The sequence below is a fragment of the Ursus americanus genome, chromosome 28 (genome assembly GCF_024610735.1).
Source record: "Ursus americanus isolate L20-20 chromosome 28, mUrsAme1.1.p, whole genome shotgun sequence".
NCBI lineage: Eukaryota > Metazoa > Chordata > Mammalia > Carnivora > Ursidae > Ursus > Ursus americanus.
The window spans coordinates 4,419,130-4,446,881 of NC_142154.1; the positions used below are offsets into that span (position 1 = coordinate 4,419,130).

The window sequence follows — 27,752 nt, forward strand, 5'->3', positions numbered from 1 at the left end:
GCTGCAAGGGAGGCCAGGAAATGTTGAGTTTATTCTGGGAGCTACATGTTTAGTCAACCGCTCATTACAACAAGAGGAGGAAGCAGTTACTGGGGTGAGCAGGCAGTCTCTGCTGGTTTCCCATCTCATCCGAACTGCTCCTGCCCCCGGGGCATTTCCTGCTCCTCCTGCAGCTTGCACACACAGGCTTTGCACTCAGCTGTGACCTTTCTTTTTCTGCTTGGCTGCTGTTGAAATTTCCCTCCAGCCATGCAACTTCCAGCTCTCCTGGGTATCTGCACCCCGGCCTGTCCCAAGTCCGGAACGGGAGACTTCCATGGATTGCTTCCAGGCAAAGAGCTTCCTTACCCACCCAACCGAACTGCCATCCGGGCGGGGCGCCAGGCTTCCTCACCGAGGAGCTTCAAAGGCAAGGAAGTCTCAAGGCTTGTGGGCAACGCAAAGAGGGTGACAACAACCTTCCTTATCCTCCCCACCACTCCCCTCCTCTCTCCTTCCCTCCCCTTTCCTTCCTCCCCCATCAGACAGCAGGTACTGAAGATACCATGATAAACAGAATGGATACAATTTTTGTGTCCAAGAGCTTACAGTCTAGCCTCGGGGCCAGTTAAGCAATCCCATACAACAGATATGGCAAGGACCAAGTTAGGAAATCAGGGTGCTATGCGAAGCCTGGAAGAGATTCCCAGTCCAGACTTGGGGATGCAGAGGGCTTCCTAGAGCTGGGTCCTGAGGGACGAGTAGGAGTTGGGTCCCGAGGGAGGCGAAGAGTGAACCAGGCGAGAGAAGGGCGTGTTCGAGCATCTGGAGCAGCGTGCAGAAGAGCCACAGGCAGGAGAGAAGGTGACTCCTTCAAGGGCCTGGAAGCATCTCAGTGGGGCTGGAGCTGCGACAGGGAATGTGATGTTCTGGGAAGTGCTAGAGATGAAATGAGGAGTGTCACGGGTCACGACCCTCATGAGCTGGGATGAGGAGCTGGCACTTTGCCTGAAAGCACCACGGGGTCATCTGCTTCTTAGCCACCCAGGTGCCCTTACCCAGCCCGGCTGGTATCCAGGGCGGTGTCGGGTGGGTCTCACCATCAACGGGCCTGGCAGGCAGCGGCTGAGAGAGATGAGGGGCCCCTGGGAAGGGTCCTGCCTGGTCACACCAGAGCTGAAGATGAGTCAGCCTGCTCACTGCTGCATGGTGGGTTGATGGGCCACTGTGTGAAAGGGTGCCCCAGCCCATGCCACATGCCCACCACTGGGTACACACCGCCTCCCCTGCTTGCAGAACTAGGTTCCTGCTTCCCCGCCTCCCTCTGATGGCCCATTCCGGCAGGACCTCAGGATGGAGGATAGGGGAGGCCTCGGCCAGGGGAACACAACTGGTGGGCACCCACTCCTGGACGGAGGGCACACGTAACCCCGGACTCTGGGTCACACGGAGCGTGCCGTGCTGGGAGCTGCCTGCTCGCTGGCGGGCATGGGAGGGAGCCGTGTGGTTAGGGGCTGCCTGAGGGATTGCAAAGCTGTAGTGGTTTGGCATATTTCTTTATTTTCTCTAATTCAATTGAAATCTGACTCCAGGCCACTATCCCACTGAGCTAGCAAGAAATTCAATCTCAGGAATATCACTGAGCTTCCCTCCCCCCAACCTCAGTATTTCGTCAAGGTCCCAGAGTCTTAGTACCAGAGCCTGGGGCTGGCCCCTCCGGTCACACCAGTGACTGCAGGACTATCCAGCCCTCGTGCCCCTCAGGCTCTAGGGCTCGGTGGATTTGGAGCAGCCCTTGGGGTGTAGGGATTGTGGGGGAGAGGTGCGAGCCTTGTGTCTCAGGTCCACCCTGCCGAGTGTACCCGGCAGCCACTGCCTTCCAAGGCCTTGTCAGCTCCTGGACACTGTCTAGAATGAGGCATGGAACCTGTCCCCACCCTCCCCTCTCGAATTACATACTGCCCCTTTCCCTTCTGCAGTGAAAACCTCTCCCTCTCCCTCCTTGCTCTTCTCAAAGGCCCACCCTTTCTTCCTTCTCCCAGAATATGCCACAGAGTCTCCATAAAGAGTCAAGTTTATTGCAAAAGGCAAAAAGAGCCACTGACTTCCAGAAGCTTCAATGCTCAGACCACTAAAATACTCAAGGCAAGGAAACATCAAAGGACTAGCTCCCTGCCTGAAGGAGCCAGAGGGGGGAAAAACAAAGCAAATGAGCACCATTGAATACCTCAATCATCTTGCCCCCCTGCTTGATGAAGAATACAGCCCCTGATGTGACGGGCACTGCTGTTGCCCATCTCCCTCACTTCCTGGCGCCCTCACCTGCTGACCATACCTGGCTTGAGCTCCCCTCACCAACAGCTCCCTGGGGATGATAAGCTGATGCTGTATCAGTCAGCTCTCATTATGTTGTGCTGCTACAAGAGACAGACTCAGAATCTTAGTGACTTACAACCACTGACATTCATCTCCCACTCACAGTGTAAGTCACCTTGGGGGTTGCTCCGTGCGCGCTGTGTGTCTTCCTCATTCTGGGTCCAGGCTGAAAGCAAAGCCCCTCTCTGACTCCTGCCGTTCTTGAGGGAGGCAGGCTGGTTCAGCGGTTCGGAGCATGGCCTCGCACTCACATAGGCCCAGGAGGAAATCCCGGCATCGTCAGAGTCAATGCTTGCAATGCCTCTGTGAGTTAAGAGGGGATAGTATTTTCATTTTACAAATGACAAATGAGAAGCTCAGAGAGGTTGATTATCTTGCCCCAGGTCACACAGGGACGTAAAGAAATGGAGCCGGAACTCGAGCGTGGCTCTGTCTGGCTCCAGAGCCCATACCCCCCCTTGCTCCGCCGTTCTCTCCCTACCGAGGAGACTCGGGGTCTGCCAGTTACGTGTGGTGGACTGAGCACAGGCATTCAGCACCGTTTTCTCTCAAAACCCCACTAAAAAGAGACTGGAGAAATAAAAGATGTATCAACCGAGAAGGACAAAGAGAAAGAGCAGCAACGATAGAGAGAAGAGATGTTAACAAAGGTTTGGAAGATGAGGAGCAGAAGGAGGGGGGCAGCCAACGCCAAGATAGTGCAACACCGAGGAACCGAAAACACCGGCTACTGCCAAAGATGGAGCGGAGGTGGGACTTGAGACAGGAGGCCTGGTGGAAAGCCCTGAGAGCCCCGGGCCCCTCCACCACCACTCCCCAGAGCCAGGTGGCTGCCCCTCCCCCACCCCAGGAACGTGCACTTTTATTCTGAGATTGAATCAGGGAAACAGGCAAGTGGAGGGGAAGAGGCACCGAATTTTTATATTTTTTTTGCATTTATTCTATGCAGAATTTACTCCTGGGCCATAAGTTTTCGTTTCTTCAGTTTCTCCTGGGATATCTTTTTCTTCTGCGTCACCTCCTTTATTGGTTTAGGAACAATCTGGTCTTCCTCAGTAAGGATGGCTCCACGTGGCAGGGAGAGCTCACGTGTGGGTTAATCAGACCCTGAGCCCTACGCCGCGTCTTGGAGGCTTTCTTCTCCTGGATGTGCTCCACGGCCAGGGAATCTACATCTAAACCTTTATGTTCAGCAAGACTCTCTGCATTTTTAAGTGTGTGCTGTAAAAATTCCGCACTTTTTTGGGGCCACCGACCCTGTGTGCAGCCCCGCTGTTTGGCCTGGGCGCGCCTCCCAGCTCCATCCTCAGAGGGACAGAATGGCACACGCTGCTTCTGCAAAGTGACATCCTTCAGATACTTGGTGGCTTTTCGGATCTGCGTACCCTTGATGGCCTGGGCAGTTTCACGTGTGTTCTTAAAAAGAACACAAAGATTTGAATAGCAAACCATTTTCAGAGGTCACCTCAGGGCGCTGAGGGGAAGAGCGAGGCACTGTATTTTAACAGAAGGATTAAGTGGGAGGTTTATACACTGAATGTCGAGAACTGCCTCTTCCTGCTTTGTGCTATTCTATTCGGAGGATTCTCCCCACCCTGTGTATACCCCTCAGGCAGGAAACTGGATGTTCCTCTCTAGAGAAACATAATACCTCCCCTGCCCCCCCCCCAAACCAGATCTCTCATTACTGCTATTTGGGTGTTCCCAAATGTATGATCCCGGCTCATTCACCCCACAGTCAGACCCACCCCAGCCTCATCCCTCGAAGCCCCCAGTGCTCAAGGAACTTTTCAGAACCTCTTTGTTATGAATGAAAGAAAAACAAAGGATCACCGGATATCTGAGGAAAGCACCCAATATGGAAGACAGAAGTAAAAACAAACAAAACATAGCAGGAAGGAGTGGAGAGTCCAGAGACAAGGCAGATGGGCAGAGAAAAAAGCCTGAGAACCTTTGATGTCCTTGCGGGCAGAGGTAACGAACGATATCACATCCCTGAAACAGAAAGATGTTAAAGACAAAGACAATCTAATCATAAAGAAAAAGCTTTTTAAATTTAAATTATGGTGGCAAGAAACAAGTTGATAGAACAATTGGAAGATAAGCTTAAGGGACAATTTCCAGAAAGCAAACAAAACCACAAAGAAGAAAGGTAAGAAAAGTAGAAGGTAAACCCAGAGGGTCCAACATTCGAATAATAGTTCCAGGAAGAGAGAAGAGGAAATGACCCAAGAAACGATCTAAAACTTCCCAGAGCTCCGTGACATGGAATTGCAAATTGAAAGTCCCACCTAATTCCCAGCACAATGAATGAAAAAAAAAAATCCATTATGGTATTAGAACACCAAGGTTGAAGAAATTATCTAAAAGCTTCCAGAAAGGAAAAAGCAGTCCATGAACGAGTGGTCAAGAATCAGAATGAATGGCATCAGATTTCTCAGCATCAACACTGAGAGCCAGAATGCAGATGGATAATCTTCAAAACTGTGAGAGAAAAGGATTGCCAAATGTAAATATTCCCTGATAAACTAGCAACCCAGGGTAATGATAGAAGAGAGACATTTTCAGATATGCAATGCTTTGGAAAATTTATCTCCGGTGTATGCTCTCTCCTCCAAAGGGAGTAAACCAAGAAAGAGAAAGACCGGGAATCCAAAAGTGTGGATCCACGTAGGAGAAAAGTGCAGGGAAGCCCCGGGGGGTGGGGGTGGAGTGGCTGTATAGTGGGCTGGAGTTGGAGAATTGGGGGTTGAGGGGGCTCCAGGAGGAATGTCTCCAGGAAAAACGTGAATCAGATATAGTGTCTGAGCCTTTGACACGACAGAAACTAGGTCTTGGGGTTGGGGATTTTGTAAAGAAAGAATAATATTCTTTAAAAATGTGGGGAGAATTAATGATAGTTACAAAGAAAACGAAGCCATAAAGAGAAGGCAAACATGGTATTACAGGAATTTGCGAATGCACGTCTTCTCCCCATTCTAACCTTTCTGGTGCTGAGGCGCACCCAGCATGTGACGGAGTGTCACCGCTCAGTCGGAGCATTCTTTCCCAGTGTTACGTAAATAACGGCGCATTCAAGCTTCCCTCTTAGTTTGGAAGAACTAGAGGAATTTCCAGAAGGACAAAAGACATGCAAGGAAGGAGTGTGATTATCGTGTGCCCTGTGGCTTGTGAGGGAGTGAGCAAGACAGACGGCAATGACGAGGTGGGCAAGCAGTCACAGAATAGGGCTCTTTCCCCAAACTGTGATATTGCCCCAGCTGGGAGGATGGAGGGAGAAGTAAGGCATGGGGTGGCATGGGAGAGCTAACACTTCCTCTTCCATGATGGGGAGTAAAAAGACAACAACTAAGAGCAATAATTTGGAAAAAAAATAGCAATATGAGTACATTATTGAGAAACATGTAGGGAAATAGAAGAAGCAACTGAGGGAGTTTGAAGGGGAGAATTCGGGATTGGGAGGGCGGGGCAGGGGATTCGTGCGATTGTCTTCTCTTACTGTTGTCATTGTTATAAACCTCGCGGTTCTGTTTGACTTTTAAAATCGTGTCTAGGTAGAACACTGATTGGAATGGAAGGAAAGAGAAGTGAGGGACTGAGGCACTGGATCGGGGGACCCCCGTGGATCCCAGCCTTGATCAGAAGGGCTGGAGGCGATGCCCCTCCCGGACGGCCGATGTGACGGGAAAGTGAGCAACACGGAAGGGGGTCCCATTATGGGGAGAGGACGTCCTCCTGCGGTGGCGTGTGGATCCAGCCAGGAAGATTTTGTTGGCAGGTCCCACCCTCCCTCGGAGGCACTGCCCTCCTCAAAAGAAGGAGGGTCCCAGCTGCAGCCACACCCACGTGGGGCTCCACTCTGCAGCCTTGGAGCCCAGGATCCGGGCTGGGCCGGGGTCCTCCACGGTCGCGCTGAGCCAGCGGACCCCGTCTCTCACCGCGCCTGGGGACCGGCCGAGAAGGAGCCGCCAACACATCCGCCCCACCTGGTGGAGGAAGGGAGATTGCAGCCCGAAGCTGTCAGGACTTTTGCCACAGCTTCCCTGTTGGGAAGAATCACTACTTTGCTACTTTATGAATACAAGACAGTCCTCAATTTTACCTTCCTCTTACTTCAAATGCTCCATGACCAGACACCTTCGATTCCTAGCCCAGAGCTGTCCCAGTTGTCCGTTGCTAAACCCAGGTGCATCAGACTGCCACCGTCTATTAGGCTGTAGGATTCAGGGTGCCGGGAATTTGGATGGGGTGCCGTAGGGCTGGCTTGTCTCTGTTCCATGATGTCTGAAGCCTCAGCTGGGAAGACTCATATGGCTGGGGGCTGGAACCAGCTGGAGGCTTCTTCGTGCATATCCAGCATTTTGGCTGGGATGACTTGAAGGCGGGGGACTGTTGACTCTGTGCCTCCATGCCCCCTTCCATGTGGCTTGTGCTTCCTCAGAATAGTGAGACCTCTTACGTGGTGGACCAGGGTGTCAAGAGTGAGTACCCCAGTGAACAAGGCCAAAGATGCCTAGCCTCTCATGAGCCCGTGAATGTCTGTGTCCTCCCAAAGCTTATGTGTTGAGATCTTAATCCCCAATGTGGTGGCATTCAGTAGTGGAGGCTTTGGGAGGTCATTAAGCTTAAGGATATTACTTATTTGTTTTGAGAGAGAGAGAGAGAGAGAGAGAATGAGTGGGGGGAGGAGCAGAGGGAGAGAGAGAATCCCAAGCAGACTCTGAGCTGAGCACAGAGCCCGACTCGGGGCTCAATCTCATGACACCGAGATCATGACCTGAGCCGAAATCAAGAGTCAGGTGCTCAACTGACTGAGCCACCCAGCCACATCTGGGAGGTGATTAGGTTTAGATGAGTTCGTGAAAGTGGGGCCCCCATGATGGTATGGAGGGGCCCCCATGTCTTATAAGAAGAGAGGCCAGAGCTTTCTGTCTCTGCCATGTGAGGACACAACCAGAAGGCAGCCATCCCCAAACCAGAAGAGGGCTCTCACCAGACACCAAATCTGCTTGCACTTGACCTTGGACTTCCAAGCTTCTTGACAGCTCCAGAACTGTGAGAAGTCAATTGTTTGTCATTTAAGCCACCCAGTCTGTGGTGTTTTGTGATGGCAGCCCGAGTTGACTGGGACACCCAGCCTCAGAAGGCCCATAGCGCCATTTCCACCAGACTCTATTGGTCTGAGTGGTCATGAGCTTGTCCGAGAAAGGAGACAAGGGACACGTGCTGGCCTCTGCATGGGAGCAGCGGTACAGAATTTGGAGCTATCTTTTAAAACTACCACAAACACCCAATACTATTTGTCAGAATCAGAGAGATTTACTTTAAAGTACTTCACACATGTATCTGTTCACTGGGTAGATGAATGAGGAAGCCAATGTATTATGATGGCTAAGAGTCTAAAATAAAGGGGCACCTGGGTGGCTCAGTTGTTTGGGGGTCTGACTCTTGATTTTGGCTCAGGTCCTGATCTCACGGTGTGAGATGGAGCCCCACATGGGGCTCTGCACTGGGCGTGGAGCCTGCTTAGGATTCTCTCCTCTCCTTCTGCCCCCATCCTCTCCCACTCACACATGCTCTCTCTCTAAAAAAACAAAAAGAAAAAGGAAAAAGAAAAGAAAAAGTAGTCTAAGATTAAAATCAAACAGAACCGAGTTCAAACCCTGGCTCAGCCACTGAACTGTGTATCTGGGAATAAGACACTTCACCTCTCTACATCTCAGTTTCCTCGCTGGCAAAATGAGAATAACAGTACCTACCTTAGAGGGTTTGGGTAAGGGATTTTGGTTTGTTTTTTCTTAAGGATGCATAGGACAGCAGATGAACTCGTGCCACAGTAGGCATTCAGAAAATGGTAGTCTCTTTTCCCTAAGTTATTTCGAAGCTAAATTTTCATTATTTCTATGATCTCAGACTTCCTAAGGTATGCTAACATGGCACTTCTTTACAGATATATGGAAAGAATAGCTGCCTGTCTTCAGGGGACAACACCCCCATTCTTTTGGGGAACTGCTCTTCCCTTCTGCTGCCAACCAACCAACGCGCCCAAATGAGAGCGGCCATCTTCTGCCTCCCAGCCGGTCACAATAATTGCTCAAGGATTTGACAAAAAAGCCGGACTGGAGTAATCGCATCCCGGCTTCCACCTTCATGACCGGTCTGGAGAAGGGCCCATGACCCCAGACGATCAGTTACACCCTTGGAGGCCTTGCCTCTCTATCGTCAGCGAGCTGTAAGGGATGCGAGCTGTCATGTGAATCCAGGATTTTCTAACAGCCATGACCCCAGCCTTATGCAGAAACCAGTTCAACAGAAGGAGGTCATCATGCAGGTCAGCACGCAGGAAGACACCATGGGAAGCAGGAGCAAGAGGTACACAGAGAGTCCTGGTGCCACGAGGTCCTGGGGCCTGGTGCCCACAGCTGTCCACCTGCCCCTTTCTGGCGACAGAGTCTGTCCCTTCCTGTGATTTGTTTTCTGTCATTTGCAACCCCAAGAATTCTGAGTCATCTACTGCTCTGATTTGTACATTGTTTTACTAGGAGGGTAAATTGTCCATAAACTCCAGTACTTTCACTGCTGCAAGGAAACAAGGTCATGACTCGGCCACACCTCGCAATCCATGCAAGTGTGCAGAGCTGCCTGCTGACCGGAGCTTCCTGAAAGCTCACGGCACCTTCGGTCCTTGAACATGACGCCCTGGGCAAGGAAACTCTTCGGAAGGCGGCCACCTCCTTTTCCATACCTGTCGTCAGGCTTTGTCACATCTAGGTTCTGTCCTAACACGATGACCCTGGGCCCACCCTGCAGCTCGGCCACTAGGCCCAGGGTTGCTGTCCCCCCACTCCAGGCTCAGACAAAGAGGATTTGAGGACGTTAGACACACGTGCCCTCAGGGCACTGCCCAAGGAAAGCTCCCTTGAAAGCCGTGGGCTCTGAGACAGTTCATTTCTTCTCTAATTGAGGCGTTGGCTTTGGGAAGAAAAAAATAGTTTGGTTAGAATATAAACAAACGATGTCTCTAAAAGTAGAAAAGAATCTTATTCAGAAGCTAAGTTTCAGGAGATAAAAGCAATCTTTAGTTTATAAAGTGAGTTTCCCATCCCGTCCCTAAATGACTTCTTTTTTCATGGAAAGAAAAACAGAAACGGTTTCCTTGGGGAAAATTGTGTCCTTGGTCAGTTGGAGGCAAACGACAGGCGCGGCCCCACTGGGGGGCCCCCACCTCCCCGAGCTCACTTCCGGGGCTTAGAGCAGACAGGCCGTGCCTGCCAGCTGTTTCCTGACACCCAGGGGAGTCTTCGACATTCCGTGTGCCTGTCCGGTGAGCAGCCGGGAGCTGGGGTCATTCCCTGTCTCACTTACAGATAAGAAACCGGTGCCATCTTGAAAAGATAGGAATGGTGTGCGGAGAGAAGGCAGAGAGAAGGCAACATAGACCTGTGGGAGGCTGTGAGGTCTGCTCCAGAGTCTTTATGAGATGACCTCTTACTTGTTCTTTTATGCTGTGAATATAATTTGCAATGTGTGGTGTGTGACGGGGGAGCTGGCTGGAGACTGGGGAGGAATGTCCTTCCTCCATCGTGCTCTTCTCCGAGAGGAGGGGACCAGGGGCCATCTGGCAGGGGCTGTGTCATGGGCTGGGCCACATGTACTAGTGGGCCAGGTCATTGTGCTCGAACACGCTTGCACGGCTGAGCAGCCTCTTTCCTGTTTCCTGCTTCTGTGGGCCTGAGGCGTGAGGTTCATATGACCCTACCCTGCCCCTTCTTTCCTTCTTTCTCGTGCTGGTGCTTTCCTGCCATGAAGCCGTGAGAGTCAAGAGAGGGGGACTTCAGTAGAACGGAGGCAGGAAGTGAGCAGGGGGAGCTCCCCTGCAAATCCCGCAGGAAGAGACGGACCTTGTTCACCTTACACGTGGCTACCACTTGGCTGCCCCAGCAGGAGGAAGCAAGGCTCTCCTCTTCCCCTCGCCACAGCCCAGTCAATGACGGACAGTCACAACTCAACGAGAAGCCTCTGGACGTCTAACTCCCAGTTGACAACAGCCTTTCCTCTACAAGAGGGCATACCTCTCCTTTCTTCTTGCTTGTCCTTGTTGCAATTCTCTGCTATTCTCAAATAAACCCATCTTTTGCTGGTAAAATAACTGGCAGTTTTATTTTTAAGGGGAGCAAAGCTAACTTGGAAAATTTTGCAGTTTGGTCACATGGCTCTCTCTCTCCACATTCCCTCTCACGTGTGTAAGGACTCTCTCTTCTTCTATATCTTGGTGGCAGGTGGGTGGGTGCCTTCCAGATTTGGACTTTGTCAGAGGGAGCAGTCTTATTTAGGGCTCCAGTGGCTCCAAATTGCCAGAGAATCAGGAATGCCAGGGATGATAGGCACCCGGTCAATGATATCTTGTTTCCCATTTGTTCATCAGGAACCCCTTGGGGAAGAGGCAAACTTGCTCTTTCTTACTGCCTGGGCTGTTCTTCTTGTCCGTTAGCAGGGCGTGTGTAATAAAAACACCGAATGATGCCATAAACGAGAGAAACAGTACTCCTGGGTCACGTGCAATCTGCACTGTCAAGGCAGCCCCGCTCTACAAACACACCAGAGGCCCAGGCTCCTCCTAACTTGTGGCTGCCCCATCCCTAAGGTGTGGAATTTGTCCCCATCTAAGTGGGTTCTTCTTCCCATCCGTATTCCAAATGGCTGGGAGCAAAATTGAAACATACTGGGGACACGCAGAATGCGCCCCTTCGTCTAAGACAGGGCTCAGCCAACTGCAGACTTTGGGCTGGCCGACTGTTTTTGTAAGCCTGGTTTGGTCAGAGCATAGCCACTCTCGTTTCTGAATTGCCAAATGGTGGCTTTCAAACTACAAGGACAGAGCTGAGTAGTTGCAAGAGAGATAGTATGGATCACAAAGCCTTAAATACGTACTCTCTGGCCCTTTAAGAAAACGTTGCTGACCCCTTCCCTAAGGGCATGATCCAGAGGCTACCTACTCCACTGCTCAGAAGTGCCAAGGACTAGACCCTGGTCCTGTGGCCACACCTAGCTGCAAGAAAAGCTGGCTGGCCATTTGCCCAGCTAGACCTTTAGTGATTACTAAAGGAAAAAGGGGAGAATAACTATGGGAGGACGACCAGCTCTCTTGCCTATGCTGGGTCATGTGTCCTTTGATTAGATCCTGGTGCCTGTTATTTTAAAATTCTGAGATGAACCAGATTCCTGCTACTCATTCATAATCATGCTGGTTTCTTTTGTTATCTCTGCCTTCCTCATTGGGATATTTCGGGCAGCAGAACCAGAGTTCCATTCAAGAGCTGACTTTGCTTCCAGAGTCTTCTCCCTGAGCGCCTTTATCTTCAAGTGTGGACTTAGTGTCCGGCCGTGCCAGCCTCCCCTTCACTTCCAGTCACAAAGTCTCTGCTGCCATGGCTCTTCCCACATCACTGGTCCATATCTTTGTCAGAACTTGGTCCAAAGCAGCAATTTCCGGGGCACCCGACTGGCTCAGTCAGCAGAGCATGTGACTCTCGATCTCAGGGTTATAAGTTTGAGCCCCATGTTGGGTGTAGAGATTACTTAAAAATAAAAATCTTTAAAAAAGAGAAAGCTGAAATGCTTTTTACCTCTGGGGATGGAAATCGTCCTCTGGGTAAGTTATGAACTTGTTGCACCCTTGATGGTAGGGAAGTAGGAGTCTTAGCAGATGTCCCAATAGGTAAGTTCCCACCCACCCCATTCCTATCCTATCTCTGGTCGCATTCGTGCTCTGGGACAGGACTTTCTCCTATTCTCTCCTCCCTCCATGACATTTCACCCTCAACATGCAAGCCCTCAGCTTGGAGTGTTTCTAAAGCAGGCATGTAGCTTCTTAACAGTCTTCGTATAGGTCTGCCTCTTTTAAATATCCTCCCGAGGCTATATCCAATCTCTGATCCCATCACATCATCTTGGTTACACCCATGAGATCATATTTATCACCCTGTGTTCTGGCTTCAATCTGGAACTTGCTCATGACTCATGCACTGTCTGCATATGACTGCAGGACAGCTAAGAATCAGGTCTGGGGCAAATTTTGAGACCATTATGTGCTATGTGAGAAACAAATGAAAGGACTATGGGTCCCAGCTCGAAAGGGAAGCCTGGATGCTCGCCATCTTCCAACCATTGAAGAGCTGCCATGTGGAAAAGGGATTAAAACATGTCTGTAAGGTTTCTGTAAGATCTGACTTTTTAAAGCCAATGAGCAAGTGGTCCTTTAGTAAATAAATCTAAAATTAAACAAACGAACAATAGATATATCCATGAGATGGGACTTGTTCTGAATGGCAAAACTGGGATCAAAGGGAAACACTTTCTGATGCAAAATCGAAAAGGACCTTGTAAGAAGTGGAGCTGTCCAATGTGAAATGGGTTACCTGGACAGGTAGTGAGAGTCTGGTTTTGATGGTATTCAAGCAGTAATAACCACTGGACTCCAAGCAGAATGAGTTTAACAAAGTGGCTGGCCCGGGTAGTATCATTTTGATGACAAAGCAAAAGGAACCTTCTCATATAGGCTCAGTTAGAGGGGATTTTTGTGAAGAATTCAGCTCTCATCAATGGTGAGGGAGAGCTGGGCAGCTAGGCTCCAGGAGGGATAGGAATGAGATCAGCTCAGAGCCAGCCCCACTGTGGTGACTCAGCTCCCACTCTGTTCCTAGAATTTTTTTTAGTTCAAATTCATTCTTGAGAATCTGAAGGGCCATTGGCCAGACAATGGGCTTGGCTTCCCCTGAGTCAGGTGTTCAGTCCCGGTTCAATCAGAGGTGGTCATGGGGGTGGAGTCTTATGATACGAACATAAAATCATGGTGACAGAGACCATCCCTGCAGGGTGTGTGAAAGTTCTCAGAAAAGTTGGCAGGACAGACACCCTCAAAGTGATCTTCAGGGTCCTGTCCAAACTCAGCACTCACTGATTCGGGGTCCAAGGTAATTCCAGGCAGATGATGTTCTTTATGGCTGTAAAAAGGGCGGGACTAATTCATCTTCAGCCGGAGCCATGAGCCAGAACTACAAGGAGGGGGTGGCAGAGGTGACAGCAGGGCCACGGGGAGAAGCAGTGGAAAAGGAAGAAACGCCCATGGTCACCTCGCGGCCTTGGGTGGGCTGCCTGCTGGGACATGCATTGTCTAGATCAGAGCCTCTCACAGGCTGAATTACAAGTCACCTTGCGCTCGTGTCAATGCCGTTTATAAAACAAACTTCTAACTTTTTTGAATAGTTTCAGATGTATACAGAGGCTGCACCAACAGCACGGAGCCCCCATACAGCCGGCCCCCAGCATCCCGTGTTGCTGACATTACTACAGCACGTTGTCACAACCAACAAGCTGAGGTTAATACGTATTTATCTAAACTCCGTACTTGGTTTGGGTTTCATTAGTTTTTCTCTAATGTCATTTTTCTGTTCCAGGATCCCATCCAAGACACCTGTATTCGTTTCCTGGGACAGTCACAACAAATCACCACATACCTGGTGACTTAAAACAGCGGCAACGTGTTCTCATGGTTCTGGAAGCCAGAAGTCCTAAATCTGTAGGACATGCTTACTGTGCAGCCTCCAAGGAAGAATCCTTGCTGCTGCTTCGAGCTTCTGGTGGTCCCAGCTGTTCCTCGGCTTGTCACCATGGTGGGGGCCATGTCTTCCAGGGATGACTCCAATCTCCGCCTACGTCCTCACATGGACTCCTTGGTGTATTCAAATTTCCCGCTCCTTTCATTTATAAAGACACTGGTCATTGGATTTAGGGCCCATCCTAAACTCAGGATAATCTCCTCTTGAGGTCTTTAACTTCATTACATCTGTAAGACCCTATTTCCACCTAAGGTCACAATCACAGGTACTGGGTGTTGGAACTTGGCCATATCTTTTGCGGGGGACACAAGTCACCCACTGTAATACCACGTTACACTGAGTCATCACGTCTCCATAGGCTGCTTGGGACTGTGACAGTTCACAGACTTTCCTTGCTTTTCACGAGCCTGACAGCTTTGAGGATTCCTGGTCAGGTGTTTTGTAGACTGTCTCTCAATTTGAGTTTGTCTGATGTTTTTCTGCTGGTTAGACCAGGGTTATGGGCTTTGGAGAGAAAGACCGCAGAGGTAAGTGTTGTTCTCAACGCAGCATATCAAGGGCATCTGTTATCACCTGGATTTGTGCTGATGATGTTAACCATGATCACCTGGCCAAGGAAGTGTTTGCCCGGTTTCTCTACAGCAAAGTCACTGTCTTATGCCCCCATTTCTATACCGTATTCTCCGGAAGAAGTCACTAAGCATGGCCCGCACTTAAGGGATAAGAGGCTCTGCTCCACCCCTTGAGGGGAGCATTTGCATAAATTATTTGGAATTCTTCTTTCGTACAATTTTTTTTAAAGATTTTATTTATTTATTTATTGGAGAGAGAGAGAGAGCACGAGCAGGGCGGGGGCAGGGAGAGAAGCGGGCTCTCCGCCGAGCAGGGAGCCCAACTCAGGGCTTGATCCCAGGACTCTGGGATCATGACCTGGGCTGAAGGGAAACACTTAACCGACTGAGCCCCCAGGTGCCGCGTCCGTGCGACTTTGCATGCATTCTCTCATATGAAAGACAGGTGTCCTGGATTCCAGAGTCCTGCTGCCTTTCCCCACATCTCCTTAGAGAAGTTGACATGCAGGACAAATCATCTGAGCAGACGATCCTCTGACAAATTTTCATGAACAGAAAATACTAGAGGACAATGCTCTTCAGAGTACGGCCCACATGTGTTTATAGGTCTGTAATCACATAACAGATACTGAAAGTGACATTCAGAAGCTCTATAGCCACTGGACAGAGGAACTGTGTGTTTGCTGAGCTGACAATAAAGAAAGGGGCTTGTATGTCACATGCCTTTATTCTTACGATTATTTTCCCAGTAGCTAATTTTTACTGCCTTTTATACGAGATGAGTCCAGGCCGGGTTGGGGAAACGATCTTCAGTCAGACTGTGGGCCGCACTGGTGCGCGCCTCATGCAGGCTCTGGTGCTCGGGGCTGCCCCCTCTCCTCACTCACACCCACCTGTGTTTGCTCCCCTCATGGGAGGCAGAGGCCGGGGCCTCACCCGGTGTTTCTTCTTGTAAGGGCACTAATCCCGTCATGGGAACACCACCCTCATGACCTCATGTGACCCTACTTACATTCCAGAGGCCCCATCTCCAAACACCATCGCCTTGGAGGTGAGGGCGTCAACATAAATTTGGGGGGGGGGATGCAGTTCAGTCTGGAACACCTACTATGTGCCAGGTTCTGAGCTAGACAGGGGAATAGCAGCGGGAGCTCCCACATGGGAGCAAGAGGCCGGGGCCTCACCCCACTGAGCTCATGGTGTGACCTCTCCCTCTGGAGCATACTGTTCCCTCCTGCCCCCCATCCCTAGGTTGGACAGCCCCTCTGTGCCCCCCCCCCCGGCAAGGAGAACATTCTCCCTGTCTGCTCTCAGCTCCGTGGACAATTTGGGAGAGGTCTGCTCTTGCCATGCTCTGGGCCTCAGGCCTTTCCATGACTGAAGCCCACTCGATTCCTTTTGCTGGTGGTCAGGCACATGCAAGGGGCAGCAGGAGAGGGATGGGAGCCTCACATCCACAAAGGGTTTTCAATATAGACTACTTTTCCTTTTTTTTTTTTCCCCTCCAATGTAGGCTTCTGACATCTCCAAATTAGGTCATTCATATCATCATGTTGGCTGAAACAAGTTCATCAGCGGACCACCCCACCAGGACTTAATTTAACATGATAAATATATCTTATATGTTGATTGCTATTATGCTAAATACAGAAGAGCATAGAATCTGTAGATTTCTAGAAACCTAATGTATAAAAACAGGCAATCACAGCGAAATTTTTGAGATTAATAAAAATGGTTTCTTAGATCCTTCAGTTGGGCTTTAGTTGAAAATAAATCCTGTCATTATCTTGGGGATAACCTATTATCACAGTGTGTTCTGTGTTAAAATATATGGCAACATAAATCATGATTTGTGTAACCCTATTCTGGCATTATTTTCACTTTCCAATATACTAAGAGCCTCGAAAAGTGCCATCGGCCAGGCCACCTGTGGACGCCTGAGAGCCCTGCTGAAGATCTTTTCCCCTCCCCTCCTCTCAAGGTCATCTTCCTGGGAGCCACGTCCTGTCTCTGGAGGGGCTTCCCTTCCCAGCCAACCCTCTTCTCGAAGGTAGATACCAGCTCTTTTGCTCATCAGAGTTTGGCTCATTGCTATTCCCCTGTCTAGCTCAGAACCTGGCACACAGGAGGTGTTCCAGACTGAATTGCATCCCCCCCAAATTTATGTTGACGCCCTCACCTCCAAGGCGATGGTGTTTGGAGATAGGGTCTCCGGGATGTAAGTAGGGTCACACGAGGTCATGAGGGTGGTGTTCCCATGATGGGATTGGTGCCCTTACAAGAAGAAACACCGGAGAGTTTGCTGTGTCTCTCTCTCTCTCTGTCTGCCATGCGAGGCCATCTGCAAGCTAGGAAGGGATACATCACTAGAAACTGTTAGTGCCGGAGCCCTGATCTTGGGCCTCCAGCCTCCAGAACTATGACAAAATTCATTGCTGTTGTTCAAGCCACCCGGTCTGTGGTATTTGGGGATGGCGGCCCGAGCTGACTAATAAAGCAGGTGCTCCATGGAGTTCCCTTGACTGAATCACCAAGCAAGGCATCATTCTGGAGCAGACAGATCACGGACACAGGCCTCATGCTTTGCAAGGACCCCTCTCTGCTTCAATACCCTTCACTTCTGGAGTCTTTTACATGAAACCCCAGCCCTTCCAGGCCAGGGACATAGAATCAATGGCAGTTTGGGTTCTTAGTGTCTATTTCTCGGCACAGGGGCAGCAGACAGTTCTCTCCCAACAAGGCACCTGAACCCCTTGGTGGGGGGCTTCTTCACCACCACGCTGACGGGGATTCTGAAGGCCCTCTGGATTCAGTGTGGGGGAGTGCTGTGATCGATTAGTAATGTCTGTCACAGCTGTGGACGGGGCAAGCGGAGGGGTCTGTGCCAGTCTGGACTTAGAGCTGCTGCCTGGAATGCAGTTAAGCATGGGCATCTGGCACGAGCACTGGTGCCTTCTCTGGGCAGGAGATGTTTGCGGTCCCACCCTCAAAGGGCTCCCAACCTCTGCAGGTGCCCAATGAGGAGTAAGGAGCACGGGGGTGCAGGGAAGGTCCGATGACTGAGGAGCCCTTACTTCTGTGCCTGCCCCTCAATCAGAGCAGTGCTGAGCTGAGAGCATGTATTTTCTCTGCCTTGGCTCAGGGCTGGCTGCAACGGGGAAGGTGAGTGACAGAGCAGTGGCCTGGTGACCACAGGGACAGATGCATTGCAGGTCACTCAGCCAAAGCTGTGGGGGAAGTGAGAAGTGAGGCAGGAACAGTGCAGGCAAAAGGGAGAGAGACAGGGCCCGCTGGGTGACAGGGATGCCAGGAACGAAGGCTCAGAGGCAGGTAAAACACATCGGAAGCCTGGGCCACTGGAGCAGCAGGCGTGGGCTGGGGAGAAACGGCGAGGGGAGGAGGTAAGGGCAAGTCACCCAACTGAGTTCCTTGAGCCAGCAGCCTAGCCGAGAGATGACACACTGCTTGTGAAGCTGGGCGGCCTGGGTTCAAATCTTGCCTCTTGCTCTTCCTACCTGTGTTGCTTTGGGCAAGTTACTTAACTTCTCTGGGCCTCTGATTCCTCAACCAGGGATAATAATAGTACCTAATTTCATAGGGTTGGTTGTCAAGGTTGAGTTAGAATGTACGAAGCACCCAGAACAGTGCCTGGCACACAGCACTATGTAAATTTAGTTGTGAGCGTTACAAGCATCTCAAGTAGTTGGAACATGAACCACCATTCCGTGAACTGTGTTCCATGGGGTCCTCAACGAGGAGATGCTCCCATCAAAAAGGTTCTTATGGCTGAAAACATTTGAAAAATGTCACCTATCATATCTGGATGAAGACTTGGCCAGTCCATAGTAAAACAAAAACAAACCCAAAAGCAAAACCTGTCTCACTTTATTTAGCCCAGTGTTTTCCAAGCCTGGTGGATCATGGAATCTTCTGAACACCTTGTGGGACAGTGTTCCACGGGACACCAGTTTGGGAAGTGCTATGACAAAGGCAGCAGGGGAGCCTCTGAACGTATTGGACGGGGTTCCCAGGAGAACCCATCGGGCCCGGGTGAGCCATGGCAAGATTCAAGTGCCAGAGGAGGAGGAGGGAGGCCGCTGCAAAGCCCAGGGTGAGGGATCCCCATAACTGAAGGCAAGGGTGCGTGTGAGAGACACAGTGGGAGACAGAGAAGACCAGAGTGCTGTTTGGATGTGGAGGGCGGAGGAAAGGCAGTGGAGGTGACCCCGAGATTCACATTTCAGGAGGGAGCAGGAAGGGGTCAAGGATTGGGGGTATCCCTTACTCTGCCTGCTCACTCCAACACTCCTTCCCAACCGTGTGACCAAGGTGAGTCTCAGCCTCATGGCTTCCCCCAGGAGGGGACTGGAGAGAGAAAGGTGGGGACAGCCCCATCATGGGGAAGAGCAGCCCCAGGAGGCCGAAGACCTGCTGTCCCTGCTACGCACAGATCGTGTGGTTGTAAAAACGACAGCAGACGTCCAGGGCCTCTCGGCTGACCTCTGGGCTGGTGCTGAAAAGAAGCCAAGGATGCGTTCTGGGCTCCAGGCCTGGCTCTGTGGGCCACAGAGGGCTGTGCAACCCTGGGAAGTTGCTCCGTGTCTCTGGTCCACCCTTCCTCCCCACATCAGCCATGACCATAACATTTCTACCCCTCGCTCCGGAGCCAGAGGCAGCCCTAAGGCACTCGGGCCTTCTGTGCCCCGTCACTGTCAGGGCCCCAGAGCCCCCCGGCCCGGGCCTCACCTCTGGAAGGCCTCACGGCAGCACTGGTACACCTCGAAGCTGCTGCTGCTGACCGTGGTGTTCAGGAGGGCCGTGCAGTCTGCCGCAGCCCGCGGGGGCACATAGAGGATCCCTGTGCAGAGAAGGCAGCTGGTGGGCAGGGTCTGCCCGCTCACTCCCCACCCTGCCGGGAACTCCCAGAGGGGCCAGAGCCCCGGTGTCCGGCCCTGGATGGGGCTCGAAACTCAGGACTCCGCCAGGTCGGCACTCACCTGCCACGCAGGCGTTCGCCAGCGACACACAGGTCCCCGTGCACAGCGCCCGGAGCACTATCCGGGAGAAGTCGCTCTTCCGCTGGGGGGCCATGGAGGCTGCAAGGAGACAAGGGTGCTGAGGTCCAGGAAGCCCTTCTGCCCATACTCCACACTTCTGGATACATCTACTGACTCTCCTTCCTCCTCTGGGCAGCCAGAGGGATAGAGGCTCTCTTCCTGACTGCTTACTGAGTTCGGGAGTCCTCCTTGGCCTGACTTGGGCCCCCAAGCAGTGCCCCACACCTGCCAGCATTGGAGGCAGATTTAGGAAAATAAGGTGAGTTTGCTGTCAGGCAGACCTGGGATTAAATACAGGCCCAGCCACCGACTAACTGAGTGACCGGGGCCATCACTTTCCTCCTCCATCAAATGGGATGGTTACACCACCAGGCAGGGGGACGGTGAGGAGTGGACAGGATGGCTGCTCAGAACTGCGCAGGGCCCGCCTCCCTAGGCCTCGCCGGGTCTGCCTGTCCACTGTGGGTATGGGAACCAACAGGCCAAATCCTCAGGGGACAGGCCAGCCCCGCGCCTTCCCTCCCTCCCCAGACTCCTGAGCCAGGTGCTAACCCCTGGGCTGCGCCCCGCAACAGAGAAGGACTGGAAGGGACCTCTGTGACCATCTTGCTCAGGCTCTGCCCTGGACATACGGGACGACTGAGGCCTAAGGATCCCCAAGAAGTTGTTTCAGAGCCTGGGCCCCAACTGCCCATGTTGCTGGGGAGGCCCCCCAGGACTCACTCAGGCCTCCCAGCATGATCCCAATGGAACTGAAGTTCGCAAATCCACAGAGGGCGAACGTCGTGAGGATTTCTGCTCTGACCTGAACATACAGAAGATGAGTGAGGGGGGGTTTCCCTTGCGTGGGGCGGGGCGGCCCCACATCACCCCGGCTCCCTGGCCCTAGTGTTGCATCCACTTCCAGTGTGTCTTTGACCTTTGAAGCCCTTGGTGCTTCCCCCAGCCCCCCTCACGCCCCCAGGCCTCAAACACCGGCCTCTAGTTTAGTTGGGGCCTCACCGCCTGAGAAATAGCCCCCTTCCCATCGCCTTGAGTCCCTTTATTGTAATTGCCAGCCTTTCCCGGGCTGATTCAGGCTTGCCATGCCCTCTGGCGTAGGCCCTACTAAGTAAGCTCTGTGCCCGAGGGGCACTTGGTGAATGGCCCTTCCCAACATGGTAGACTGGAGCTTGTTTTCCTGTGGGGGCTCTCAGGCTGTGAGAGGACAGAGCACTGCCTCCTGAAGTGAGGAGCTGAGAGCCCAGCCAGCTGGGCCCCATGCGTGTCCCCACCTATGACCAGATTGAGCAAGTCAATAGCCTCTTTCCGTTTTAGTGTCTCCATCTGCAATGTGGGAATAATAGCACCTGCCCGAAGGGCTGTGATAAGGGTCACACGCTGTGGGTATTTAAGCAAAGTAATTCTCCTTCCCCTCCCAATTAAACAGTTGTTTAATTTCCCAGAAAGAGGTGTAAAGAGCCCAATGGAACAATTTGGAATAAAAAAATTGGCTTAGATCATACCTCACACCATATTTAAAAAATCAATTCTAGAGCTTTGAAGTAGATAAATACTGATATTTTAAACAGCAAATAATAGAAAATATAGGAAAATAATAATTAGACTTACCAGGTAGCATTATTACTCTCATTTTGGAGAGGAGAAAACGGAGGCTCAGAGAAGTTAAGTAACTGAGGAAGTTCACACAGCCAGAAGGTGGCTGTGTCAGAATTGGAATTCAGTTCTGACTGCGAAACTCATGCTTTTAGATATTTTACCATATTGTCTCAGGAATTTAACACTTAACAGATTTCTGGAAGGGAGATAACTTTCTAAGTTAAGAAATAATAGAAGAAATCATAAAGGAAAAGATTTGGTATAAAATCTGTTAAAAGAAAAATCCCAAAATACAAGATGAAGGGGAAGAAGGACTAGGAAATATATATAAAATATAATAGAAGAAAGTTAATGTCCTTATAACATAAAGAGTTTACACAAATGGATGGAAAAATATTAAGGCTCCTGCCTCCTGCTTGCTCACCTACCATCACCCTCTATACAGCAGCTCGTGTCATCTTAAAATGTAAAATGTCAAATCTTCAGGAACTTTCTATCACTCCTCAGCCAGTCTCTTCTACAATTACCACCTGCTCTGTGTTTCTCTCCTTTAGTTCTCCAAACAAGTGCTTTTCAACCTCGGGGCCTTTGCACGTGTCTTTTCTTTGTCTGCAATGCTCTTCCCAGCTTCACCTGGCCCCTTCTCCTCCCTCCAACGCGTGGCCTAAATGCTATAGTTCAGGGGTCTTTTCTGACTATTCCAGCCAAGGAAGACCCCTGTTTCCTCTTCTTGTTTCCTTTGTAGAACTTCATTCAAATTGTGGTTTACTTTTTATTCCTTCGCTTCCTTGTGCTTCTCACCAAGCATAAGTTCCACGACACCAGGGACCGTGTCGGTCTACTTCCCCTTTCAATTTCTCGTGCCTAGCAGAGTGCCTGGCACCCTATGGGTCTCAAGCAATACTTGCTAAAGGAACGAAGTTCCTAAAAAAAGATCCTCAAGGAGTATCCCATCCATTATCTCTAGAGGAGAGACTGAGACAGGGGCTGAGGACGAAGACGGGGAATCTGTGCTTTTGATCTCACACAAATTGTTTTTAAACTGAAGGCTACATTCACTTACAACTTAAAACATAATTTGAAAGACAAGAAAAAAATATTTCCCCTTCAAAGTGCCTAGTAACCCAAGAGGTGCAAATTAAAACAATGAGCTATTATTTGCTTGTTAAAGTAAGCACAACTTTTTTTAAGAAGGCTGCTCACTGTTTGGTGTGTGGCCAGGTCAGCGCTACCAGCGTTTGCGAAAGTGACTGGGAGCGACCGCGCAAGGACTCATGCCATGTGATGCAGTCATCCCACAGCTGGGAAAGCTCCGGAGGAAATGATCCGAGAGGAGGGGAGAGTTCTGTGCTCAGAGCTCTTCATTTCTGCACGGTGTAAAATGGCCAAATGATGCAATTAACCCAGGGGGCCCACCAGCAAGGGACTGGTTAAGCATGTCAGGACGCATCCATCAAAAATGCCGTTTCTGTCCTGACAGTCGGTGCGGGGAGAGCCGGCTCGGCTGCAGGGTGGATGCTATCATGAGAACCATGTAACCTCTCCCTTAAACAAAGAATAGGAGAAAATGCACAAGACAACACTAGCTGTTCTCTTAGGATGGCGAGGTGACAGGTAATGGTTATATTCTCAGTGATGCTACAGAGAGCTTTATTTGTTTAGAAACATTCATTTTATAGAGCGTTTAGAGTTTTGTTTTTTTTTAAGAGAGAGAGAATGAGAGAGAGCTCATGCTCACGTGGGGGGTAGGAAGGGGCAGAGGAAGGGAGAGAGAATCCTAAGCAGATTTCCCGCTGAGCGCGGAGCCCAACATGGACCTTGATCCCACGACCCTGAGATTATCACCCAAGCAGAAATCAAGAGTCGGACGCTTAACCAACGGAGCCACCCAGGTGCCCCTAGAGTTTTCAGAAACAGGTTTTCACAGAAAAAGCCATCTCCTGAACTGAATCCAATATGCTGGCAGTGAACGTGGCGGGGCCTCCCTATCTCGCTCCTTCTGCTCACTGGACGCTCACATGTGTCCCTCTGGGCGCCCCGTGGCACAAATCACACCACTTTCCAGTAGGAGCAGTGAGGCGCCGTGGCTGTCCCGAAGCCACACAGGATGGTGGTCCGTCTACAGTGAGATCTCAGGTCTCCCCAGCGAGGCCCTTTCCTTGAGGCAGCGAAGCCCGAGGCCATCTTGTAGGATTGGGAGGCTGGGCGCCACCGCCATGTGTGCCCCGCCTGTGCAGGAGCCGGGACAGCAGCTGCCAGGGGACCCAGGAGCAGCGGCATCACACCCCTGCTGCAGGGAGGGGACCGGGACACTCACAGAGATCCACTGCTTCTTGCCGCCGACCCACTCCTCTGCTCCTGCGAGACGGCGCTGCTTGTACCGGGAGAGCTCCTGATAGGCCACGAACTCGTTCAGGAACAGCTTGATCCCCAGCAGCTCTGCCACCACCGGGCAGTCCTCCCAGGCCACCCCCATTAGGAAGGCCACAGGCCGCAGGGCGTAGGAGCAGATGAGCTGAGGCACAAGGCAAGGGCAGCTGCTGGGACCAGGACCAGGGCTGGTGTCCACCCACTGCCACCCACCCCCGGCCCCAGGCCGCCCCTCGCCGGCCAAGGGGGCAGCCCAACGGTACCTGGAAGCTGAGCTCCTGGGCACCCACCATGGCTCCCAGCCAGGAGAGGGCAGCGTTGACGAAGGCCAGCAGCGCCAGGAAGGCAATCAGGTTGGCTCCGATGTTCCCAACCAGCTGCACGGAGACAGCGGCCCCACTGCTGGCTGCTTCTAAGAGGTTCTGAGCGTCTCTGTTTTGGGGACCAAGAACCACCATGACTGGCCTGTCCCCACAAAGAGCGGGGCTCCTCTTCCTGTAGGCTCAGAGAGGAACCCTGGACAAAGTATTTCAGAGCTGAGGGTCCTTGTTTTCTTTCTGAGACCCAGGGGCAGAAAGGGGCTGGTCCGAGCACTAGGATAAGGCCCGGACTGCCAGTGCGGTGCCGTGTCCACATGGGGGAGCCACCAGCCACATGTGGCTTTGGAGCACTTGAAAGGAGGCTGGTCAGCACTGAGGTATGTTGTAAGCAAAAACAAGGACCAGATTTCAGAGGTTAAGTACAAAAAAAAAAGAACATGAAATAGCTAATTAATAATGTTTTATATTGATTACATGTTGAAATGACAATATTTTGGACATACTGTATTAAAAAAATATGTTATTAAAGTTACCTGTTTCTTTTGACTATTTAAAAACACAACTATTAGAAAAGTTAAAATTCTAGATGTGGCCCACGCTGCATTTCTAAAGGGCAGTGCTGCCTGAGACCCGCCCACCGTACCCCGAGCACGTTGGTCAAAGCGGTGCCTTTGCAACCTCTTTAACCAGGTCCATGTTACACGGCGGCTGTCGGGCTACGGTGAAGAGGTGTTTGCAGGTGAGTGACCTCGGGGATGGGGCTGCTTCAGTATGTGATGGACACCCTGGTGTGGGACCTCAAGGCACCGGGAACAGGTGGCCTGGGACTTTTCAGGGCCCTCCCCGGCACACACGCCACAGGCTACATCCCCGAACCAGGCTGCTCTCCCCTGCGGCCAGCCGGTTGTTTCCCGCTGGTCCGACCCTGGAAACTAAGATGCAGGACCGCAGTCCACGTGTTTTGTGAGCGAAGCCACAAGCTGGGCAGTGAATGAGCAGAGGGCCTGGGGTTGGGCAGAGAGAACCAGACGCTGCTGGCCCAGCCTCTGCTCCCCCAGCCTCTGCCCCCCCAGGCTCTGCTCCTGCCCTGCACCCTCCTGCTACCCCCCCACCGCCCTCCTCTCCCCTCCCCCATTTCCATCCCCTCCCCTGGGCCTCTGCTACCCACAGACTCCTCCTGCTCCCCCCAACCTCCCTCCCCACCTCCCTCCCCTCCCCTTCTGCTCCCCCAGACCCTCCTTGTGCTCCCCCCAACCTCCCTCCTCCCCCCACACCCCCCTTTCTCTTTGTCTCCCACGTGCCCCCAAGCCGCCCTCCCGCAGCGCTCACCCTCCGGTCAGTTTCACCCCTTCCGCGCTCTTAAACTTGGACTCCTCCACCTCCGGGTAGGCCAGCTTGGAGAGGGCCAAGGCGCAGGGGGCGGCCATCACGGAGGCGGCGATCAGGGAGGCGGCATCGATCTGTGGGAACAGGAGCGAGGCTCAGCGGGAGGAAACTTCGGGGCCAGGAGTGCAGCCCAGGGCAGCAGGGTCACGGGTGCTCTGCCCCACTGGGTGTCGTCGTCCTCAGTCCTGCTGCCATCGTTGGTGACGGTACTGAGACCTTTTCTGGGTAAAGGGTCACGGGCTGTATGCACAGAACGTCCTATTTCCCTCTAGTACTTCTGTAAGTGCGGCCGAGCCCCTACCAACAAGGAAACTGAGGCCCCCAAAGATGAAATGTGACCCGCCCAAAATGAAGACAGAGAAGGCATTAGAACCTTCAGGTCTTTCGGCTCCAAGTTCAGAGTTCTTCCTTCCCTTACGGGCGGTCTCCCTTCGGCCGCTCATCTGAGGGCCGGTCCACCATTGGCTGAAGTCCTTGTGATGGTTTCCGACAGAGCTCACAGGACAAGAGTTGGGAGGGATCCAAGACTTGACCTAATTTGACCTCATAATGTAGGAATGTCCTTCCTCTATAGGATTCCCACCTTGAATACTTTCTGCAACAGGGAGCTCACCATCTCAAGGCAGCCCGTCACGCCCACTGCTGTGGAAATGGCCACCAAAGCAGCTACCCTTTGGCCCTGGGTCTGTCTGCTGGAGCCACACTGTAGAATTCCCTCCCAGCAAGACAGCAGAGCAGCCTGAGCCCCCGGGGCTCGTCCTTCCTCAGTTATTACCCTCACTATGGCCTCAAACCCTTTGCTTCCCTGTTTTTTGGTTTGTTTTTTTTTTAAGATTTTATTTGTTTATTTGAGAGAGAGAGAGCATAAGTGGGGGTGGGGCATAGGGAGAAGGAGAAACAGACTCCCTGCTGAGGAGGGAGCCCACCCCGACGCGGGGCTCAGTCCCAGGACCCCAAGATCATGAGTTAACCCAAAGGCAGACGCTTAACCAGCTGAGCTACCCGGGCACCCCTGCTTCCCTATTTTTGGCCCCAGAGATGGATGGGATATTTTCCCAACACTATTATTTACCTTGTGGAAAAATTAGAACCAACCCAAACATCTAACAACAAGGGAATGGCTAAGCATTGTCAAGCTGGCATGGGGGGGCTCCATCTGAGGTCATGACCTGAGCCAACATCAAGAGTCAGACGCTTAACCGACTGAGCCACCCAGGCGCCCTTCCTTCTGTTCTTTTAAATCCCCTTCATATCTTTTCAGTGGGGAGTAGAAACCCCTTAACATGAGTATTGGCACCAACGCCCACCTTCTGCCCACCCTATCCTGGGCCCTGGGTGCGCAGAGCCTGCTCTTTGTGGGAAGAATCCAGCCTTGGGGCAGCTGTCCTCTCTGGATGTTCCAGGCTGGGCTTTGGGACATCACCAGCCTCCAAGGGGTGGCCCAGATCTCATGGGGAGTGTGCCAAACCTGGAATCTGGGGCTTTCCCCCCCATCGGCCAGGCCCCTCCCCTTCCTCCACTTTGGAGGTCACATCTGCTTTGCCACCTTGAGCAGGGTACCCATCCTGCACTTGTCACATTCCTGCATACTGTCTGAGTGGGCCAGGCATGGCCAAAGCCTCAAGTGCTCCCGCTGGCCATTTCAGCTTGGAAAGGGCTGAATTCCGCCCAGGCTGACCCAGTGGGGCACTGGGTCAATCCACACATGGCCTCCCCACTGCCAGCGACTCCAGGCTGTGACACCTCCAGCCCTGCCGGCACCCAGTCAGGAATGCCTTCTGCCCCAGCATCCCGGGGCTTATTTCTGCTCAAAATGTTCCTCTCTCTACCCAGAGGTGTCCTATGGGGACATAGGATGAGCCCTCCATCAAAAATAATTTTACTGGGAAGCCTGGGTGGCTCAGTCTGTTAAGCATCTGCCTTTGGTTCAGGTCATGATCCCGGGGTCCTGAGATCGAGCCTTGCTTGTGCTCTCTCTCTCAATCAAATAAATAAAAAAAAAAATCTTAAAAAAAAAAAACCACAAAACTTTACTGACAAAGGAAAAAAAAATCCATATAACTATAAAGATAAAATGGGCCAGTTTCAGAAGGATGGATTTCTGACCCTAATATGTCAGAGAAAGAACGACTACTTTTCAACACTGCTGTTTTCTATTATTGCATTTAACTCTTTTTTTTAAATAATTTTTTTTTTTAGATTTTATTTATTTATTCGACAGAGACAGCCAGCGAGAGAGGGAACACAAGCAGGGGGAGTGGGAGAGGAAGAAGCAGGCTCCTAGCGGAGGAGCCTGATGTGAGGCAAGATCCCATAACGCCGGGATCACGCCCTGAGCCAAAGGCAGACGCTTAACCGCTGTGCCACCCAGGCGCCCCTGCATTTAACTCTTAAACTGCTGTGAGGTGGGCAGTAATTCTGCCCATTTTATAGATGGGGAAACTAAGTGGTAGGCTCTCACTTGGCCCTGCTTAG

General features: G+C 51.7%; 1 protein-coding gene across 11 annotated transcripts in view; it reads right to left on the reverse strand.

Moving 5' to 3' along the window:
* Positions 1 to 539: 539 nt before the first annotated feature.
* Positions 540 to 27,752, reverse strand: part of SLC28A1 (solute carrier family 28 member 1) — a 62,620-nt gene continuing 35,407 nt past the window's right edge. The window contains exons 12-19 of one of the 11 annotated variants that reach the window (XM_087856607.1): positions 25,221 to 25,351; positions 23,835 to 24,003; positions 23,519 to 23,716; positions 20,326 to 20,407; positions 19,543 to 19,641; positions 19,292 to 19,403; positions 2,471 to 2,658; positions 540 to 918 (exon numbers count right to left, since the gene is read on the reverse strand). In XM_087856607.1, coding sequence (XP_087712733.1) covers positions 872 to 918; positions 2,471 to 2,658; positions 19,292 to 19,403; positions 19,543 to 19,641; positions 20,326 to 20,407; positions 23,519 to 23,716; positions 23,835 to 24,003; positions 25,221 to 25,351 — 1,026 coding nt within the window. In that variant the 3' untranslated portion in view covers positions 540 to 871. Of the gene's footprint in view, positions 919 to 2,085; positions 2,659 to 7,138; positions 9,328 to 16,026; positions 17,921 to 18,410; positions 19,059 to 19,291; positions 19,404 to 19,542; positions 19,642 to 20,325; positions 20,408 to 23,518; positions 23,739 to 23,834; positions 24,004 to 25,220; positions 25,352 to 27,752 lie in introns of those variants that run through there. The other 10 variants (XM_087856608.1, XM_045813224.2, XM_045813222.2 and 7 more) reach the window with 10 other exon arrangements.